The sequence below is a fragment of the Bidens hawaiensis genome, unplaced genomic scaffold (genome assembly GCF_021521415.1).
Source record: "Bidens hawaiensis isolate Kalapana, Puna unplaced genomic scaffold, B.hawaiensis_p1.1 tig00058039_1, whole genome shotgun sequence".
In the NCBI taxonomy this organism is placed as follows: Eukaryota; Viridiplantae; Streptophyta; class Magnoliopsida; order Asterales; family Asteraceae; genus Bidens; species Bidens hawaiensis.
In genome coordinates, this window is record NW_027500479.1 from 1,017 (window position 1) to 22,737 (window position 21,721).

The 21,721-nt window shown below is 36.1% G+C and overlaps 1 protein-coding gene and 1 pseudogene across 1 annotated transcript; one reads left to right on the top strand and one right to left on the bottom strand.

Moving 5' to 3' along the window:
* The first annotated feature begins 420 nt into the window (after nt 1–420).
* On the top strand, nt 421–2,322 carry LOC143602150 (pyruvate kinase, cytosolic isozyme-like). The gene is made up of 3 exons (XM_077079362.1): nt 421–734; nt 895–1,356; nt 1,510–2,322. Exons 1-3 carry the CDS (start codon nt 483–485, stop codon nt 2,320–2,322), a joined length of 1,527 nt encoding a protein of 508 aa, XP_076935477.1. The 5' UTR covers nt 421–482.
* Nucleotides 2,323–19,566: 17,244 nt separating this feature from the next.
* Nucleotides 19,567–21,242, bottom strand: LOC143602151 (L-ascorbate oxidase homolog; annotated as a pseudogene).
* Between the last annotated feature and the right edge of the window lie 479 nt (nt 21,243–21,721).

The window sequence follows — 21,721 nt, forward strand, 5'->3', positions numbered from 1 at the left end:
AAGTACGACATGCAAAATGAGAAGTGGGTGACAAGTTGATGTAACACGTAAATAAAGTGGGGGAAATAAGTGGACAATGTAACAAGTAAATATTAAGCGGGTCGGTTGTTAATACAATTCTTATATTTTATTAAAAACCAAAAGAATATAAATATTTTATTGTAAAAAAGGAATGTTTATAGCTTATTTAGAATTTCTCTTTGGTTTCCAAAATTATAAAGGCAGAAGGCCTCAAACTTGAATAACACGTTTCAAGACCATCAATTATAGTCTATGATTTTCTTACAAAAAAAAAATCCTTCTAGAACATTCTAAAAAACGAAAAGACAACTTGGGGAAAAAGAAAAACAATTTATGGTATAAATTCGCATATGCCATGCAACCAAAATTATTACCATTACTATTACTTTGGCTATAAATACACCATCAATCAACCCTCATTCTATTCACATACAACCACCGTCCAGTTGTTCAGAAATCTAATGGATCACATGAAGCTTGATCTGAGCTTGCAACTCCACGGCATGAAGAGGCCGAAGACAAAAATCGTGTGCACTTTGGGACCGGCTTCTCGGTCGGTTGAGATGGTTGAGAAGCTGTTGAAGGCAGGGATGAATGTTGCTCGGTTTAACTTCTCGCATGGGTCGTTTGAGTATCATCAGGAGACTCTTGATAATCTCCGGACCGCCATGGATAATACTGGCATTCTTTGTGCGGTTATGCTTGATACCAAAGTAAGTTTTGGCTCTCCTTTAGTTGAATTAGTTTTAACTGTTTGTTGCTAATTATGATAAACTGTTAGAAACATTATTGTTGTTTTAGTATTTCATTCGTATTTTATAACGGTCAAGTAAACTGTTAGAAACATTACTAATTTTGTTTGTTTTACTTTAGGGTCCCGAGATTCGAACCGGTTTTCTAAAAGACAACAAGCCGGTCCAACTAGTTCAAGGTCAAGAAATCACCATCTCAACCGATTACACTCTTAAAGGTGACGGCAAGACAATCTGCATGAGCTACAAGAAGTTAGCTTATGATGTGAAACCACAAAGTGTCATCCTATGCTCAGACGGGGGCATCTCGTTCACCGTCTTGTCTTGTGACAATGAAAACGGGTTGGTTCGATGTCGGTGCGATAACACTGCGGTTCTCGGTGAACGCAAAAACGTTAATCTCCCGGGAGTGGTTGTGGATCTCCCGACATTGACTGAAAAAGACAAAGAGGATATTATGAAGTGGGGTGTTCCTAATAAGATTGATATGATTGCTTTGTCTTTTGTTAGAAAAGGGTCCGATCTTGTTGAGGTTCGTAAGTTGTTGGGAGAACATGCCAAAAACATCCTTCTCATGTCTAAGGTATGCTTTTTTTTCCTATTAAAAATAGTTATGTGTAATTAATAAAAATCTATCTTTTGATAAATAGATTCTATATATGCCTAGGGGTAGAACATAAAATTAATTAATTAATTAGTTGCAAATTTATATTCTAAATTATATAATGTTTAACAGGTTGAGAATCAAGAAGGTGTAGCCAACTTCGATGAAATCCTAGCCAACTCAGACGCGTTCATGGTGGCTCGTGGCGACCTCGGAATGGAGATACCAATCGAGAAAATATTTCTAGCACAAAAGGTCATGATCCACAAATGCAACATACAAGGAAAACCGGTAGTGACCGCGACCCAAATGCTCGAGTCCATGATCAAGTCCCCCCGCCCCACCCGAGCCGAAGCCACCGACGTCGCAAACGCGGTCCTCGATGGCACCGACTGTGTCATGCTTAGTGGTGAAACCGCAGCCGGGGCCTACCCAGAGATCGCGGTCCAAACCATGGCTAAAATATGCATTGAAGCCGAAAACTCAATCGACTACAAAACCGCGTTTAAACGCATAGCCGCAAACGTGCCCGTGCCAATGAGCCCGTTGGAGAGCCTAGCCTCGTCCGCGGTCCGAACCGCGATCTCATCAAAGGCGAGTATGATATTGGTTTTGACTCGTGGTGGGACCACCGCGAAACTTGTGGCTAAGTATCGACCAGGGATGCCGATATTGTCGGTGGTGGTCCCGGAAATCGAGACGGACTCGTTTGATTGGTCGTGTAGTGATGAGTCACCGGCTCGGCATGGGCTGATACATAGGGGTTTGGTGCCGGTTTTGATTGCGGGTTCGGCTCGAGCTTCGTGTGAGGAGTTGACCGAAGAGGCGATCGAGTTCGCGTTGAAGCATGCTAAGGAGAAAGGGTTGTGTGAGGTTGGTGATGCGGTTGTGGCTTTGCATCGTATCGGGACTGAATCTATAGTGAAGATTGTCACCGTTCGTTAAGTAAAGGTTTATGGGTTTCTAGAGTTTGGCATCGTTTGAAGGCAAATTTTTTTTTTTACTTACTTATATTGATAATTAAGAGAGATGGCAATTTTGTTTGAAGGCAGTTTTGTTTTGATATTTTACCTACTTTATAACGAATTTTAAGAGAAATGACAATTTTGTTTGGATATTTTACCTACTTATAATGAATATTAAGAGAGATGGCAAATTTGTTTTGTTTGGTTATTTTACATATTAAGAGATAAGGCAATGTTGTTTTTGTTTTGATATTTTACCTACTTATATTGAATATTTATGGCTATTTTGTTAGAAGCAGAGGCGGATCTACCCTTACGGTAGGGAGGGGTTCGGCCGTCCCTTATGAAAAAAAAATATAAGTATTATTGTAGGGTTAAAATCCTGATCGACCCCTGCAAAATTTTGACACCGACCCCTATGGAATTTCGAAAACGACCCTCCGAACGGAAGTTCGAGACCAAGTATAATTCCAGAAAGTTGGCTAGCTTGTTTTCCGGTCATGGTGGTGAAACGGCGCTGCTCAACAACACAGGGGTTAAACATTGATGCAGAAAGATGACCTAATAAATTTATATCATTATATTGAGCTTTTTTACTTGTCAAGTAGAGGCCCAATAAAAAAGAATGGGCATTTCGATCACACAGTCATGGTATCACAAGTATGAGCTTTTTCTTAAAAGCTTGAAGCTTGTAGCTCCTAAAAGCTTCATGCCAAACATACCCTAAGAGTTCATTATTAAAGTTTAAACTAGGTGAAAAGCTTAAATTCATATTTAATAATAAAAATCTTAAAGAGTACTTTAACCACTTAATTTCTACTAATTTTATTACATTAAACCACATTATATGGTACATCGGACATGAACGATCTAAAATGCGTCAATTTTTAGGATCTAACGAATTATGATCCCGTTTCACATTTTGATTTACTTAATCAAATGAGTGATAAAAAATTTATGTGATAGTCATGTTCACGTGAAATACGACAATTATAATACATTTAATGACGTCACACATATATTTTTTTTGGTTATATGATATTTTCTTTGATTATTTTTTTATATGACGCGACCCTATTGAACTCAACTGAAACGGCCGAACCTAACCAAAAAAATATATTGGAATTTGAATTTTTTTTCAATGTGTTTTCTCGGCAAATTTATTGGAATTTGAATTTTTTTTCAATGTGTTCGCCGAATTCAGTTCGATTTCAATTTCATTTTCAATGTGTTTTCTCGGCAAATTTATTGGAATTTGAATTTTTTTTTTTCAAATTTCTTCACTTTAAGGGATTTCACATATCCCCCCACTGAACACTTTATTCAACTTCGGACACAGAACTCGTAAACTAGTGTCGGTTGCGTAAACTATCAAACACTGGGTGCTTTAACGGGTGTCAAGTGGGTAGTTGACACCGAACGGGTTAATCGACTTTGGACTCCTTAACTAACTTTGCACGTGTAACCGACGTTCAACGCGTTAAATGAGGCCGAATTCCTGAACCAACATCGAATGCATTACGGCTTCGGACGCGTAACCGACGTTGGAGGCGTTAGCTGACATCGAACTCCAAACACATTAACATTCTCTAGATGCGTTAACCGATGTCATTAACGCATACGAAGCCGGTTAACGCACGTGCCTATTACTGGTTAACATGTCTGGCGCAAGTTAACGCATTAGACGATGTCATTGATTATGTGTCTGATGTTGTAACGTGGCCGGTGTTGGTCACACGCCCGTCGCTAATAATGTGTTCACTGCCATTTAATGTGTCATGCAATTATTACACGTTTGATTGGTTGGGGTCATAATAATATATGGGTCCAACTATGGACACCGCCCCGTATAGCCCTATACAGGGCAAATAGGGCCCTATATAGGGTTATACGGGGGCCTATACGAGCGGAGTATGACCCTGGTATAGCCCTACACGAAGCACATACGGGAGGAGTATGACCCTGGTATAGAAAAGTGTATGGTGTCCCTAGAAAACCCTAATATATTCCAATCTTTTGATAAACTTCAATTCCTATGAAAAAAAGTTTCATAAACCAAATTGACTCACATATTCAAATTTTTTATCATTAAAGTTTTTTTTCTTCTCTACCCATAACCAATTTGACAGATATTAGAAAATAAACGGGGAAACAATGTTTTCCCAAATTTACTAAAAAATCACTAACATTTATCTCTCCTTTACTCATAACCAGTCAAAACCCTATCCTAAAATTTGTAAAATTCTGTCACAAAAATATGGAGAGCTGTTGGGAACAATGTTTTCCGACCCAGACTAGACGTCGACCCGGACACCTTACCAAGTCATACGTCGGACCTAACCAGTTGGTTCGACCGGGCATTGACTTGGATTACGTCATAAATAATATATATATATATATATATATATGTTTTAGTTATAAATATATATACATTTGTTTGTATAAATGCAAGTAGCAATAAATAATATTTCATGAAACTGTATATATAAAGAATGATAATAGTAAATATATTTTTTTATGAATGTATACGAGGTGTTAATTTAATTCGATAAGTCACATAATCATTATTTAATGCACAAGGTAAACTCACTTTCACACAATCCTATGGTCCCAGGTTCGATCCTTGTAGCTGAATTTATGGCCTATATTATAAATTTCCATCCCAGCTTACAACTTTGCCCGGTTCGGATGTTTCCAAGATCCCGGTTCACCCAAATCTGATTATAACCCGATCAGTTCTTTAGAAAATGGGTTATATAGTATGAAAACCGCTTAACACACCGGGTACCGGTTGAACCGGTCTGGGTTTCAAAACACCGGTTGGGAATACTCTAAATTCCTTAAAAACTAAACTAAACAATTACTAAATTTAGCTACTATTTACTATTTACACTAGCATGGAAGACATGAAATAAACATATTATATACTCCTTCTGTCTCTCTTTAAGTCTCATTGTTTGAAAAACACAAAGTTTAAAGTAGATTGAATGGTTACTTTTTTTGCTTACCAAATGAGACTAATACCCTTGGAAATTGGGTCCATCAACACTGTTTATTAATGCTAGTTGTGTGTGTTTAAGGGTAAACTTGGAAATTGGCTAATAAATTTTGAAAGTGGACATGTGTAATGAGACAAATAAATAAGGAAATACGGACACTTTTAATGGGACAGAGGGGGTAAGTTTTATGGATCAAAAGCTCTATTCGTGTTAGAATCAAAATGCAATAATCAATTACACGTACATGAAAAGTATATATGCACAAAAAAACTTGGTAATCAGTGGCGAAGCTTGAGTTAAGTTATAGGGGTGATCGAAGTTATTGTAGGATGACTGTGCTCAATACCTATAGAACGTTTTGGATGAAATCACTAAAATTTACACAACGAAGCAAAAAAAGGGCAGTGACGGGAGACACCCCAGTCCCTCTTATTCTACGCACGCCCCTGCTTACTAGTAGTTTGGAGGAAAATAAGTAGTCAAATATATGCCAACAATAGAAAATAAATCTCTATTACCCTCTTCAAGTTGGAGCATGGATATCACAAGCATGCAACTTATCTATTAGAGTTCGAAATTGTTGTGTTTCAAGGGCTTTGGCAAAGACATCCACAATCTATATCTTTGTGTCAATGGGCTTAGGAAGAGGTTCTTTTGATTCTATCGTTTCCCGTACGAAGTAGTAATCGATTTCAACATATTTGGTTTGTTCGTGGAACACAAGGTTATACGCTATGATGTGATAATTGGTTGTCACAAAATAAAGGTGTTGGTGCACTAGGCAATGCTCTAAGTTCAATAAGAAGCCATCTCATCCAAAGTATCTCACTAACAGTACTTGCCATGGCATGATATTTTCCTTTCGTAGAGGAGCGGGAAACAACATATTATTTCTTTGACTTCCACGATACCAGGGAAACTCCCAAAAGAAGTAAATATCTGGTACTTTATTTCCTTGTAAAGTGGTATCCAAGCCAATCCGAGTTGGAGTATGTGATGAAGTTCATACCACCTTCTTTCTGTAAAATGATCCCTAGGTCCAGAGTGGCATCAAGATACCATAAGACCCGTGTCATAGTGTCTATATGGCTTTGCCGGGTCACTAACAAGCAGTTGTTTTGAATTCTTCTATGGATTTATTTGAGACATTTTGTTATTTACCTTTCAAACATGCATCACACTTTTTATCATAGACATATTCTTTGACAAGTAGACCTCTAACCAATTGTTTCTTGGTTAGATTGTTAATTATTTGCAAAGTAGCATGTCCCAATCTCCTGTGCCACAAGTATGTTTCTACGTTGATGCTCTACTAAGAAAACATGTTGCAATAGGAATTTTGTTATCATTATCCATGTCTACATGATAGATATTGTCAATCCTGTTTGCAGTTAACAAAGTGTTCTCTGCAATCAGTTTTTCAATCTGTTTTGCATAGTTAGAGTTGACAATTTTGCATGTTTGCTTAGTGAAGAAGCACCATACCCTTTATCACACATTTGTGACACACTTAATAAACTGAATTTCAACTTATCAATGAAATTAACATGATCAAATGTTAACTTACCCGCTTCTACTTTACCTGAGCCCAAAACATTTTCTTTTTCATCATTCCCAAAGGATATGGACGCCCACCCCAGAGAGAAGAGATTTGTTTCCAGTCATGTTCCTAGAGCCTCCACTATCCATATACCATAAACTTTCCATGCATGTGAAAGCTTTCTACACATATAAAGGAAATTAGTTAGAAGGATTAACCCAAGCCCTGTTGGTCTTGGGTTGCTCATTAGAAAAAGATAAATCAACTTTCTGTTGAAGATTCTTTACAACATTCATCAACTATTTTTGATTTTCCATTAATATTTAGATCTCAGCACTTTGTGAAACTGCCGATGGCTTGTGTGGAACAACAGTTTTATGTGGTAAGATCCTTGTTGGTGAAGCATCTGTTTCTTGAACAATTCGTGAAGTTGGAATGTTCTTTAAATCCATAGTAACAGGTGTTTTAACACTTTCAAATTGGACTTCGTTTTTGGGTGTAGAACTTTGAGTTTTAACGGAAACATTTGGAGTTACTACATTTTTTGTGTGATGAACAACTTTTAAGAATTTCAATCCTCGGTTAAGTAATTGTTTTTCTTACATGACATTACATGGATTTGGAAACGAAGGTTTCTTTTGACCATTTATAAAAAAAGTTTTGTTACATCCAATCTATCAACAAATACAGTTCCTGGTGACTTGTATCCAATAACTGAAGTTGGATGAAGTTCAACGTGATTAAATTGTGAATCATTTCTCTTAACTTGAGTGACAACTTATCTAGGAACAAATGCAAGTGTAGTTACAACTAGTCTATTTGATCTAACTCTCTTTGAAATTGTTGATGTAATATTAGCCGTTTGAGATGAAAGAACTACTGTGACGTTTATATCAGTTGTTTTAAGTGAATCATCAGTTGTTCTTGGAACTTATGAAAGATTGTTGTCAACTTTTGACTTTTGACCATCCAATGTTGTGATAGTAATCTCTTTGACTCCAATGAGTGACTCAGTTGTTTGATGCCAATCCCAATTTCATTTTGCAATAAGAATTTGGTTGAACCATTAAAGTTTTGAGCAACTTGTGAAGAGTTTTGATCAACAACTGGTAGTTTACCACTCAATTCAGCAAGTGAAGTTGGTTTGAACCTTCTGATGCATTAGTTGTTTGATACCAGTTCCCCATCTCATATTGATTAGCAGGTTTTAGAGGAACAACATTCGGTAAAACAACTGATGGAACTTGTTTTTGAAATATTACTTCTTCCTTAAGTTCATCAACATAATTGTAAGGGGTAATTGAAGTATAATTTTGAGGTTGCTCAGTGTGATTATATATATCTAATACCAAAATTTCACATTACTACTTGATTTCTTGTTCAACAACATTTTTAATCCTTTACTGGATTCAATCCATTTACCACAGTTTACTTGAGTTTGTTCGACTTTCTTGTTGCATTCATTGTACTTTTTCAACAAATTTTTTGTACAAGCATTTTTATCTAACAAAGTATGTTTCAGTTTCAAAATCTCATTTTCTTTTTCATTTAATTTAACTTTTAAGTCATCTTTGGATTTTGTAACTGTTGATTCAAGTTCAGCAACTTGCTTAATTAGTTTTATGTTTGCCAGTTTAGTATTTGTAAATGAAATGATGCAGTCATTATAACATAACTTTTGACAAATCTAAGGTGTTACCTCCTTAGTAGCAGTTTGAAGTGCTTTTACATCAACATTTTGTGCACCTGTTGAAAGATAACTGATGTGGGTTAAATTAGACATATTTTATGTTAATATTTCCTACACTTTTTAATACTTTTGAGCTAGTTTTTGTTAAATACTATTCTCAAGTGGTTCATATTCAAAGCTTTAAGGCTTTATGAGATAACAAGCTAAAATGACACGGTAAAACTAATTATGTTGAATTGATAAAAGTTGAGTTATTAACTAATGTTTGTGTACATAAATTTTAAACTGAATTGGTACACTAACGATATGTCACTTGAAATTTGCATGTTAAAGTAATTACTTTTGATTTAAAGAAAGAAAATGGATAAGTAAAATGCATTCAATAATGCATAATTAATAAGTTTCTAGTTCAGTTAAATCTTTGGGTTTTCTTGTAAACCCACGTGAGAAGTGGAAGGGCCACTAAAGTTAATTATGTAATATGCACTTTCGTATGAAAATGTAGGCCCTGTTGAAACCAAAGGTGGATTGTAGATTAAATAATAGAAGTCTAGAAACTGTTAATTCAGTGGGCTTTTAAAAAAGGAGGTAATGCACAAAACCTAGAGGGAATTATTATTACAAAAGAGGGACGACCGTAAGAAGCATAAAGCACACAACAACCTTATTATTATTATTATTATTGGCTACTGATCATTGAAGAAGAAGAAAAGAGAAAGAGTAAGGAGGGGTTATTCAATTATAGAGCGTTCGATTTTCACCTCTATTCATCTAAACACGGTTCCTTTGATTTGAATATATTATTTTTTTATTATGAACTTGGTTGTTGAGCATATTTATTTTCTTGTTTTGAACATGATTATTGGCTAAACACATTCTAGTTACCTAGGTTTTGAATAAATATTTGTTGAGTATTGGATTGTTTGTCAGTTATTGGTGAACTTGTGTTGGACTATTATTATTGTAATCAAATTTTTGATGTCTAATAAGATGAACATGCATGCTTAATATTAATTTACTTTTGCTCAATTGTTCCATATGTGTCTTTGTGAATGTCTTTCATGTGTAGATACATATTAGGTTACCTACCGTGTGTTCGTAACTAGTTTATGATTATAATCGACATAATCCATAGGAATAATTGTTTGAGGGTTTAGATATTTTAAGTATTCTACCTATCTTGAGACTGAGAGGTAACAGATAGTTGGGGTTGTCTTGTTCATTAGGTGGTTTAGGTATAGATTACACGAGAGTGAATTTTCCCTTATTGTCTTTTGAGTTTTGCTATCCTGAGTCTTTTTGAGCATCTTTATGTTTCTCCATACGCCCTTACACACTCGGATGTATTGTGATTAGTGGTACTTATTGGTAAACTAGTCATTATAGTACTTTAGTATTGTTGGAGAGACTGAGAGGTAATCCAACAAACCTGTTTGCGTCATACGTCCCTTACGGTTTCCTTTTAGGTCACACCCAGAGAACGATCAGGGATCTATTAGATTGTCTAAGGGTGTCGTATCTTTAGATCCCGATTCCATCATAGTTCCCATAACCGATAAGCGTCCAAAATTCAAAAATAGGATTTCAAGCCTAGGTAATGCCTTTCGCATTATTGTTCTCGTCTAAGTCTTAGAGTTTGAATGTGATTTCCTAGTTTAATTAATAACTAGTTTTAAAATAATATAAATAAATATCCAAAAATAATATTTTCTTAACTATTAATTTAATTAGCTTTTAGATCTAGTTTCGTTAATTTAATAAGTGTCTCTCTGGTTCGATATTCCTGGTCTTCCCATAGCTATACTACACCTGATAGGTTCACTTGCCTGCTACTAATGGTTTGGTTTAGGGTATTCTAGGTTTTTATTACTCGTTGTGCTTAGTCATTATTTGCTAAATTTTTGTATACCACATTGTGCATATCAATAAGTTGTCATCAACACTTGGATGATTTCATTGTTGAATTTTTTTCTCCATCTCCTTTTCTTCACCTGATTCCACATCAATAACCACAAGAGCTAGATCTTTTGTACTCATCTCTTTATGCAGACTACTACAGTTAACAAATTCTTATGTGAATAAACTTTTTTTGGTGTTGCCATGGCTAGAAGAGGATGATCCAGATGTGACAACTGTAGCAGGCTGAACTTATGTGTTGATGGGTGGCATAAAAGGAGGTTGGACAAATTGCATCAGCTGCATTAGTTGAGGCATGGGTGCATACTGATACTGATATTGAGGACCAGTATTAGGCATTGTTGAGGTTTGAGCAAAATGGGTTATGGAATGGTTATTGAAGGTTTGTTGTTGTCAATGATGATGAAGATATGAACTTGGATAGGTAATTAAAGGATGTACATGATTGGGACTAGGTTGTGACTGAAGTCTGCATTGCATTCATGAAAGTTTCCTAGTCTACCACACTTATGACATGTCATTTTCGCCTAATCATAACCCACTTTTGTCCAATTATTGCTTCCAGGGAACTTCATTCTTGTCCTTTTGTAAAATTGTTTGTCTTGACCGTCAATAATGCCAAGAAATTCAGATTCTCAATTACCTCTAGATCAATTGGATCTATGTGTTTCAAATCTTCCATAATAAATGATAGATTATTAGACACATGTAGAGAATTCTCTTGAACAACAAATGCTTGGTATTCAACTGTTGAACCAATACTAGTCGTTATGTCTATGTGATAGTCATAAACCTTGGTCAACAGTTTGGACAGATTGAGTCTTTTGACATAGAAGTACTGATCCGATGGTGAAATCATTAACTGATTTACGAGTCGATATCAGCTTCTTCTTTTGACTTATCTCTGTATCTCAAAAGTAAGTAACATACCATGGATAATAGTCAGACCTAGATCTTGAAAATTTGGTCAAGTTCTTTGTATGTGTCACACCCTGACTTACGGCCTAGGCGTGTGACCAACAGTTAGTACCGGTTTTGTAAATGTATCAGAGTTTAGCCGAAATCTTTTAAAAGTATTAATATTTTGAAATATTAATGTACTTATAAAGCTTTATTTATAATAAAATATTAATATTTATTTTGAAACATTTTATTAATAAATCTTTATTTTGTAATAATATTTAATTTATTTGAAAAGTTTTTCGGATAATAAATATCCGAGCGTTTATTTATAAACCTCGTTTGATTTTACAAATCATATTGTTTATAATCTTTTAAATAATTAAAACAATGAACCATCTCTATCTTGCGAACATCCACTTTATGAATGGCTCCAATTCTTGATACTTTAATCACATAAAATGTTAGAAAATACGTTAGCGATGTGCTGGTGAATACGCTGACATTAAATATTTTCTTTTACTTTATTACCCCTCGAGACTACGCCTACCTCGGCATCGTGGCTTAGGAATAACAAAGTTAAAACAACACATTTATAAATTCAAGTCTCTACTCTAGGTCACCTCAGCAAACACCGCAGCGTTCGACTTAGTTAAGTACCCGTAAATATACACAATGATCGTACTTCCCACGGGAAAGCGTCCTACGATCAGGGTGGTGCGATGTGCCCATCGCGTAGTACCACCTATGTAAGGATCCAGACATACGTATATCACAGCCTGAGGGCTAGGTTTATACTTTCATTTATAATGGTTTTAGGAACACGTAGTTCATTGTAAACAAATTTTCACATAACATGTTTGACTCGTTTGAAAACAAGTTTATAAAGTTTAAGGGGCGTATTCACCTTTTCGCTTTGGGATCGGCTTCAACACCGTCTGAGGGTCTTTCCCTTGCTATCTCGCACCTATAGCACGAGTATAGCCTTCTCTTTTGGATCAGCTTCAATACACTGTCCGGGGGTCTTTCCCTCTTCTTTGTTATCTCGCACTTATAGTACGAGTATAACTTTTTGTTAGTCGGATATACAATCCGGCTTAAGACCTCTAGTCTCTTTTGTAAAATCTTTACCTCGATTTTAAATTTCTTTATGAACCTTTAGTTCAAAACATTTTTTCTTTATTTTAAACCTTTAGTTTAAAATATTATTTCTTTCTTTTCTTTTTCAAGTTAAAATTATTTCTTTTAACTTATTTACTTTTCTTTTCTTTCACAAGATAAACCTCTAGTTTAACTTGTTGTCTTTTTCTACGTTTCTTCTTCATTAAGAAACGTATCTTTTTATTTTCTTATTATTTAAGAATAATAACTTAAATAATATTATCAACTATAACTCTTTTCTATTTCCATCTTTTCCTTTTCTTTTATAGTATATTTGAACCTATAGTTCAAATCATATATCTCTTATTCTCATATTCAGACCTTTAGTCCGTCATGTTTTCGTTGCTAAAATCTACGTTTTCCAACAACGTATATCATTTAGTTTGATTTTAATAATTATAAACAATAAACAATATATAATATTCTTATCTTTATTTATTAATAAAGATTCTTTTATTATTTCTTTATTCTCTCTCTTCATATTATTTTTTAAAATCTATAATAATATTTAAATCTTTCTCTTTATATAATTTCTTTCCTTTATTTCTTTTGTATATTTTCGCGGTATAAACTATACCCTTGACTAAGGTCTAAGCCTTTATTATTTTATTAATATTTTATTCGGGTATTATGCAAACCTTGTTCGGCTTATTATTTTCTAAACTCACGGGCAGCACTTCGACGTTGACATGTATATCGAGAATTTTGATCAACACCTCCTTGGCACGCAAATCGAGGCACGCCGACCTTCTAATCTCGTCGGCACGCACTTCGAGGCGGGTCGTCTCAGGTCGGCACGTACTTCGAGGCGGAACGTCGGGTCGTCTCGGGTCGGCACGTATTTTGAGGCGGAACGTCGGGTCGTCTCGGGGCGGCACGTACTTCGAGGCGGAATGTTGATATATCGGGGTTTCGTTGGTTTATTGGTACGGATTACGAGGTAAGATGTCGTAGTTTTATGGTCACGGAAAACGAGGTGGTCGGTACACGTTTATCGAGGTATTTTTAGAGAGATGTTAGAGAGAGAAAGTGTGTGTAAAATGGTGTGTGTGAATTGAGAGGCTTGAAGCCTCTATTTATAGGCAATTTCCGGTTCATCATCGCGATACTCGACGGTCTAAGGAATAGCCGTCGCGTACCGCGACTAGCTATGGTGAGTCACCATGTAGGTTTGCCATGTGGCGCCACGTGGCAGATGCGGTGCCACGTGCCGAGCTTTATGCCACATTGTGACACGTGGCATGACACGTGTCACATTGTCATGGCTCGATGCCACGTTGTGACACGTGGCATGACACGTGTCACATTGTCATATCTTTATGCCATGTGGTGACTCGTGGCAGGACACGTGTCACCGTGTCAGACCTCGTCATCACGATATGCGATGACGTTTGGTCTAAGGCCGTCGAGTATCGCGATAAGGCCTGGAGACAGATTTTTCATTTTTAAAATTTTAAGTTCAAAACTTTGATATTTTTGGTCCTTTATCTTTTGTGAACTTGGTATTTTTGACCCGTTATTTTCGTGATGTTACAGTATGATAGCATGAGTGTCCCAATTTTTTGGAAGTCACCTCAGAAATCTGTTGTTAAGAGCAGAGTTTGTGAAAGTAACATCAACCATTGTTAATTCACTGATTAAAGTTGTGAATCGTTCATATTATTGAATTAAACTCTCTCCTCTTAAATAACAAAATGTTTCATGATGTTGCCTAAGAATTTCACGAGGATTAGAACTTGTAGGGTACACCATATTGTTCTTTCAGTGCATCCCAAAAAGTCTTAACAGACTTGTGATGAATTAATCCACCTTAAATTTCACTTGGAATTGCCATGGAAAGAGTAGCACGAGCTTTGGCATACAATTCAAATTTTTGCAGATCCTGATTAGAATAATCCCTAGGGTCCTTCTTAATTGTTTTATTTCCATCAAATGGATCAACAGTTTCAGGGGAATGAGGCCCATGAACAATTGATCTCCAACAACCAGTGTTTTGGTTGTAGGGATGGTGGAGCATTCGTTGTGACCAAATGTTGTATTGACCTCGAACCAACATGGGTGATTTGGAGATTGAACTGATATTGTGAGGATCTTGTACAATCGACATGATTCTCAATTCAACTGGTTTTTCACTACCATTAGAGTTTTGACCAGATTTTTGATCCTTTTGAAAATCCACAACTAGAAATATCAACTTAAGCTTAGATCTATGTTTCTGAATTGATTTTTTGATCAATTTTAGAGATCCTGTTCTCTAATACCAATTGTTAGAATTCTAGATGCCAATCTAAGCTAATGAACACAATTCACAATCAATGAAACAATAAGCAACTGATCTAATTCTTTGTATGAATTACTATCACTTTAATTGAAATCATATTTGAGCTAATTAACATGTTTCATGTAGAAGAACAATTATATGTTAACTATAAAAGAATGATTACAATTTATTGCTCCCCCTCAACCTTAGCTCATCATTCACTCTAATTTTATAGTACAAGAGTATACTGATAAGGTGAGTATTGTGACGTGAAAAATGTTAATGAAGAAGAGACTCTCTTCTTCAATTTATACAAGTGATAAACTACCGACGAATTAAAAGGTGAAAGAGACATCTAACAAAAATGGTTAAAAACTATTGATGAATAAATTACAAACAATTGACAAAAGGAGAATTCTATGCTAACTATTGATATTTGCTATAAAAAAACTGATGTTTGACCCATCAATTGTTAGACTTCAGTTGTTTGGATCTTTACCTTTTAGATCCGATGTTGTGTCTTCAGTTCTTTCTTATCATCAGTTTGCAAGATCAAATGCTAAGAGAAGTAGTTTGTCAAAACTTCATAATGGAGAGCAACTGATGTTTGGATCATCAGTTGTTTGGTATTTGGTTATCAGTTCTTTACAACGTTCAAAAATAAGCTTGGGGAGTAAGCTAGAATCATTTAACTAAAGATTTGGTTAATATATTAATTTAGGAAGAAATACAATAAAATTGAGTGCACATATCCAATATTAGGGAAGATATTAACGGATCAATGAGGTAAAATCTTCCGTATACATGTCTTGAGGAAGAATCTAGAAAATAATCACGTTTGGAATCGATTTGAGCAATAAACAGAAAGTCGGCCGTTTTTCAGCCTACGGCAACGTGCATCACGCGTCGCAACGGATGGAGCCTTGGCCTTCGCGACGCACAATGGACCAAGAACCTTTCGGAACCTTTCACCCTTCATGTATCGCGACAGGGCTAGACATGTTCATCGTGTAGCGCGGTGAGACAAGAAACAAACTTTTGATTTTTGACACAAAAAGTCCCTTGAACTTTGACTAAATGCAATAATAACATAAAATAAATGATTTTTTGAGGATTATTTAACGAGTTCGAATATTCAGATAACAAAAATGAACATTGTTCGATACAATAATCGTAAACAAAAATAAATGACAATAATTTAGAATCAAATAAAAATTCAAAACTTTAAATGAGTCGTTTTCGGGTTCGAAAATTGATGGATGTCACATATTTCGATTTATAATGTAAGTGGCTGTTACATTCTCCCCAAAACTTAATGGGTATGTTTGCTTCAAATTTGAGGGTGCATGCTACTTCAAGAAAGTGTTCATGCTTCTACTTGACCACCTTGTTTTGTTGGGGGTAAATCTATCAAACTTTTATCGCTTCATGTTTATGTCCTAAAATGAAATACCAAACGGCTCAACTATAATCGTCCACTATGGTTAAGAATAATTTGATAGTACAATAAATCAAAACAAGCATTTATTTTAGTAGTACTTAGCGGAAAAAAAACAATCTCTTACATTTAACTTTTGAACAAGAATCACAAACCAAGTTTGTAGATTTTATTGAAGTGCTTTTGAGATAATTAACACGTGATGGTTCGGAATGTGAAGCATGACCTAAAAGTTTATGCTACACATTAATTGTAGCCATCATTGCATGTCTCTTGCTTTCCACCATCCCTATCTGATAAAAACCACCATTCTACTTGCCCGCTCTAGTCAATGTCCTCGAACGAACCCCTTCATAACCTAAAAACAAGGAAAAAACGTCACAGCACACTGAAGGTCTCTTGACAATTTGCTAACTAATAAGAAGTTGCGATTTAAAACAGGAACATATAGAATCCTTTAATCTTGGTTCCATTTGGTAAAGTGTGGTCTTCCCTTACCTCTACAGAAACACACCACCATTTGAAATGGTTATAGAGAACACATGAGAATATTTGAAATGGTTTACAAGAATGGAAGTTCCAGTCGGTGGAACCCGAGTCTATAACCCGTTTATTACCTTAATCTGATTTACCTGTCATGTTTCTTGTTGGTGGTGTGGTTTCCTTTGATATTCGTCAAATTCGCATTTGTATTTGTTTACATGACTCATTTTGTAATTCGGATCCCCATTGATTAACAAAAGTATCACAGTATTCATGTTATGTTATCATGTTGTTACCTACTTGATCGCAAAGTCTATTTCATGTGTTTTGTACTTAAATTGCATCTAATCTAAGTACAAGGTTTAAGCGTGAAAAATCAAACTTTCTATTTCTTCATTTTGTTGCACATCATGAAGGAGCCCCATTCCCTTTGTAACACTCGATGATTCTAGGGCTTAACCTAAAATATGTTTAGGTCACGCTATGCGAACCATTTCTTTCTCAACTTTCGTGACACACAAAAATCGTTAAGATCGTGCGTTGCGTAGCCTATGTCCTTCTGCCTTCGGGACATGCGATGCTGGACGCTGTAACACATGATTAAGCTGATCTCACGGCTTTATCCTCGCTAGCCAATTTCTCGCCTCTTAACTTATCTAATTCATTATACTACGAACCTAGACCCTTTCCTAACTTGTTAACATATTCCTTGATTATTAATTTGGTCAACCAACTTTCAGTTTCATGGTTATTGCCCAAAGACTATCCGATTGACTAACCCTTTGCAATTAATCTGATTTGATTTGTTATCGAAATTGTGGCTACATAACCACACTTTGCCTCTCCTAATCCTTCACCACAACTTAATTTTCTCTCCAATTCATTTTTGCAATCAATTTGGTACTCAAGTTCACACATTGACTTTTAAAGTCTACTTCTCTCAAGTCTTTCTTTCGTTTATTCAATCCTTTGGTTATTATAATTATTGTTTTTGTTTTTATTTTGATATGATCATAAAACTGTTATAAAAAACAATTGACAAAGGTGGTAGTGCTTCATTTTCACCTTCAGTTCGTTAAAGTTTGATTTATGTTCAAAGTCTTTCTAAACCATCTAAAGAAAAACCGACTTTTAAACCTTCTTGACATTATTTTTATGTCTTTAAAATATTGCACACAAATCCAACTCAACCCCGGGTTCGAATCCGAAGAAAAGGAACTACCTGCTGAACACTTCTTTTTCTAAACAAAACCTGGTGCGATATTCGAAAAATTAACCAAACTTGGTAAACTGACTAACAAATATTATAACCAATTCTTTCTTTTAAAACTTAAAAAAATAATGATTTAGAATCAAAACCACATTTTTGAGTGAAACATATAAATTCCAATTATTATCTTCAAAACACATAAACCAAGAATCAAACTTGCAATTCCTCTGCTCATCTTTACATTTCCATTAAACCTCATTTCGAATCTAGCTTATTCGTAATCTAGGGTCACTCGCAAAACCGAGCGCGTCTGGTTCGCTCGCTTAAGCTGCATTCACTTTCCATCTCATCTTTAAGCGATTTCATTCATGTGAGTTTTATAAACCTTTTTTCGCACTTTTTATTTTTTGGGTCGTAATATGTACAAACGTTTATGCTTATTTCATTTTCAATATGATTCACACATATGTTATCGTGTGTTTATTCCTTACATGATGGCGGATACGCTTACGCATACACATACGCTATAGTTGGATGCTTCTTGAGACGAACCTATGCTCCGTAGTAATTTGGCTTTACGTCCAAGAGAACGGGAGTTTTCATTTACGTTTACGCATTTACCTTTATGTTTGGTTTATTTCACCATAACATGTGAACTCGTTTATTTTCGTATCACATACATATAAAAACCTTATGAAATCTCATCTATATACGTATTGACAAATTATTTATTTTCTACATGGTACAAGTGCTCACGTTTGATGCTTATTCAAGAAGTGAAGACATTAGTATACCTTTAAGTTTATTTAAATAAAAGGACTTGTTTATTGCCGAAACAGATACCTCTTTTCCTAGTTATTTTAATCAACAAATTAGATGTACATGTTGTTGGGCATTTCTTTAAGAATAATAATACTTATATAGGGTGTTAGACAATTATACCTCTTTTCCTAATTATTTATTCAACAAATTAGTTATACATTTATTGCAAAATGATAATATTTATAAGGGTGTTAGACAATTTTTTATTATTCTGTACATTTAACTTTCATACAAACATGTATCATTGTTGATGTTATTGAAACTGGTGCATGTATTCAGTTATTTTATCGGTATAAAATACATGCATGCCTATATTATTTTGGTCATATCATAACTTTAATTTCTATACTTTTCACTTTCAATTATTATAGCGAGTGCTGGTGCAGTAACTAGGAAGTAAGAATGGTAGACAATAAATCTGGTTCCATATTATCCGGTCATAATTATATACAGGCATGAGGAGGGGAGTTAAGTATGATTTTAATCCCTGAGAAAATGTATTTTCGTACCTTATAACTTAAAAAGTAAAAAGAGAAGTAATTAAAAACTATATATTTTTTTTCAATAAGAATTATTACTTATCAATAGATATTAGTCACATATATACATCATTCCTTTCTGTCTTGTGAACTAAGATGAAGAATATTTGATTTGATCAAAGGATAATTACAAATTTACAACAAGAGGATATATTATCTAACAACTTGTCTAACAACATCACTATAATAATATTCAAATGGCCAGTAATATCATTTGATCAAGGGAGGAACATCATATACATATCAGCCAAAGAAATTCGCAAAAACATAATAAATTACTTACAAAAAACTTGAATCTAAACGTATCCTGGAGGTTTAGGCAGATTCCCCACAATGCCGCATACTTGTGCGGTTTCCGGCAGACTGAACTCATCTCTCAGGGACCGCTCCGGCGAGAGAACACTCACGTATAATTGTTGTCCCAAGTAGAATCTCTCCCACATCTCTGTTCTCAAGCTCCACATTCCCGCGTTGTCGAGCGTCAGCATCACTGCCGCCCAACAACCCGGGAACACCGCCACGTTGTGGCGGCTCAACGCGTCTTCTAGGTTGTAGTTCTTCCGCTTCTCCGGGGCCCACCTCCCCGGCTCTACCGCCACCGCAAAGAACGAGTATCCGTCCAAATGGAATGTTTGAATGGTGTTCTCGCGGCTCTCGAATATGATCTCGACGAAATTTCTATACGTCGCGTTTAACACGTTTGGCGCGATTTTAACGTTCTTTTCGACGTCCGCGGGTGGCTCGTCTGATATTATGTCGTATTTGAATTCCTTGTCTGCCACACCGAAGTATTCGGATAGTTTTAGTGGCGTTTTCGGGTCGATGTGGGACACCGTTGAAAGCGAACCGCAGCTTACCATCAATGTAGTTTCGGCTATTAACAAGTTTAATAGTTCGGGTGATGTTAATTTGGCCATAGTGGTATGACCCTTGCGGGTTGGGACGGGCCGCACTCGCGGTCAAGTTCCATCTGTACGATCTGAACTGGTTTATTGACCACGCGATTAAAGTGGTGCCCCCTGGCGGAGCCGCTGGAAGCTCGGGTGTGGCGGGTGTGTTGCTTCCTTTGTACCGAATAGTGGCTACGGTAGTATGCGGTGTCTTGGTGAAACGACTCGACACCACCAGGTAATAATCCTTGGGTGGTTGATTCGCGGTTACTAGTACCGACAGGCATTGACCGACGTGAAGGTCCATCGACATGTAGTCGTTTTGCATGACGTGAGACCCTTCGAGCTCGACGAGCTTCACGTCATGGCCTTGGAACCTAAAGTTCACTGAAGTCCGCATCCCCACATTACAAAACCGGAAAAGATATGTCTTTCCGGCCTCGAATGTCCATGAAGGGTCAGCCGGTCCACCAACCTGAGCGGACTTCCCATTAATGTGAAGCCCGTCAGGGCGGCCAATCGACTTCCCACCATCAAGGAGGTTTTTCATAGACTTGTGGCCCTTATTGAACCAGTCGCCAACAAGAACCGCAAACTCATCGGCCGGGTTATCAAACGGGACCGGGATCAAGGGTCGACTATGTATTTGGATGACGCCCATCCCACCCGCGGCTCTATGTAACGCGGTGGTGGGAAAATAATAATAACTACCAATTTGATCCTTCACCTGGAACTTATATGTAAAATTTGTTCCAGGCTGGATGGCTGGCGTCCCATCAACCCATGAATTTTTCCGGTGTTGAACACCGTTCCACGTTAGGAGGAACGGCTCGTCAAGATTGTTAAACACATTAACGACAATATTATTGTTACTTGTGCAATTAATCACGGGCCCTGGGAATTTGTCGTTGATCAAAATAACCTGTCGAGGGATCCCCAAGGGTGACATGGTGCCGTATGTGATCTTCCATTCGAAAAAGTGATAAGGATCTTCTGCGTTCACTAGCGTTATTAGCAATAGAGTGAAAAAACCGAACGTTCGGGTATCCATGATACAATCCCGGGACACCCGGAGTGTATACACGCAAGATGGATGAATTAATATAATATAAGAAAATCTATAGTTGTTTAAAACTACCAGGAAGGAAGAAGGTTTTTGCTCCTTCCAGGTGGTACCAGGGATTGTCGTTTGGGTGTTGACGTTGGTTTCATCTTTATACTTTAAAAGATCGTATTTAAGGTTGTCTCATCACCACAAATTATTTTTGCGTTGTTACCTTAATTCGCTGCTTCTTAGAATTTCTTGTGGTGGCTGTTGAATACTTGATTGTTATTTTAGACACAATCACAATATTTATTCAATTTTAAAACCTTAATTTTAGTAGTTTATTTTAAACCTTCTTAAACTATTTTTAGATCTCCAACCCCATACTATTTAAGGTTACAAGACTAGCTCCGGTTTGTAAGTCACTAGATTAATACTTCTTCATAATTTAACTCGAGCTGATTAATTTGACTCGTATACAAAAT

Bases quoted from the DNA above. Each gene is read 5' to 3' on its own strand.
- LOC143602150 (XM_077079362.1), top strand. From the start codon at position 483: ATGGATCACATGAAGCTTGATCTGAGCTTGCAACTCCACGGCATGAAG. The intron at 735-894 runs GTAAGTTTTGGC...GTTTTACTTTAG, and splicing joins CGGTTATGCTTGATACCAAA to GGTCCCGAGATTCGAACCGG. The intron at 1,357-1,509 runs GTATGCTTTTTT...AATGTTTAACAG, and splicing joins ACATCCTTCTCATGTCTAAG to GTTGAGAATCAAGAAGGTGT.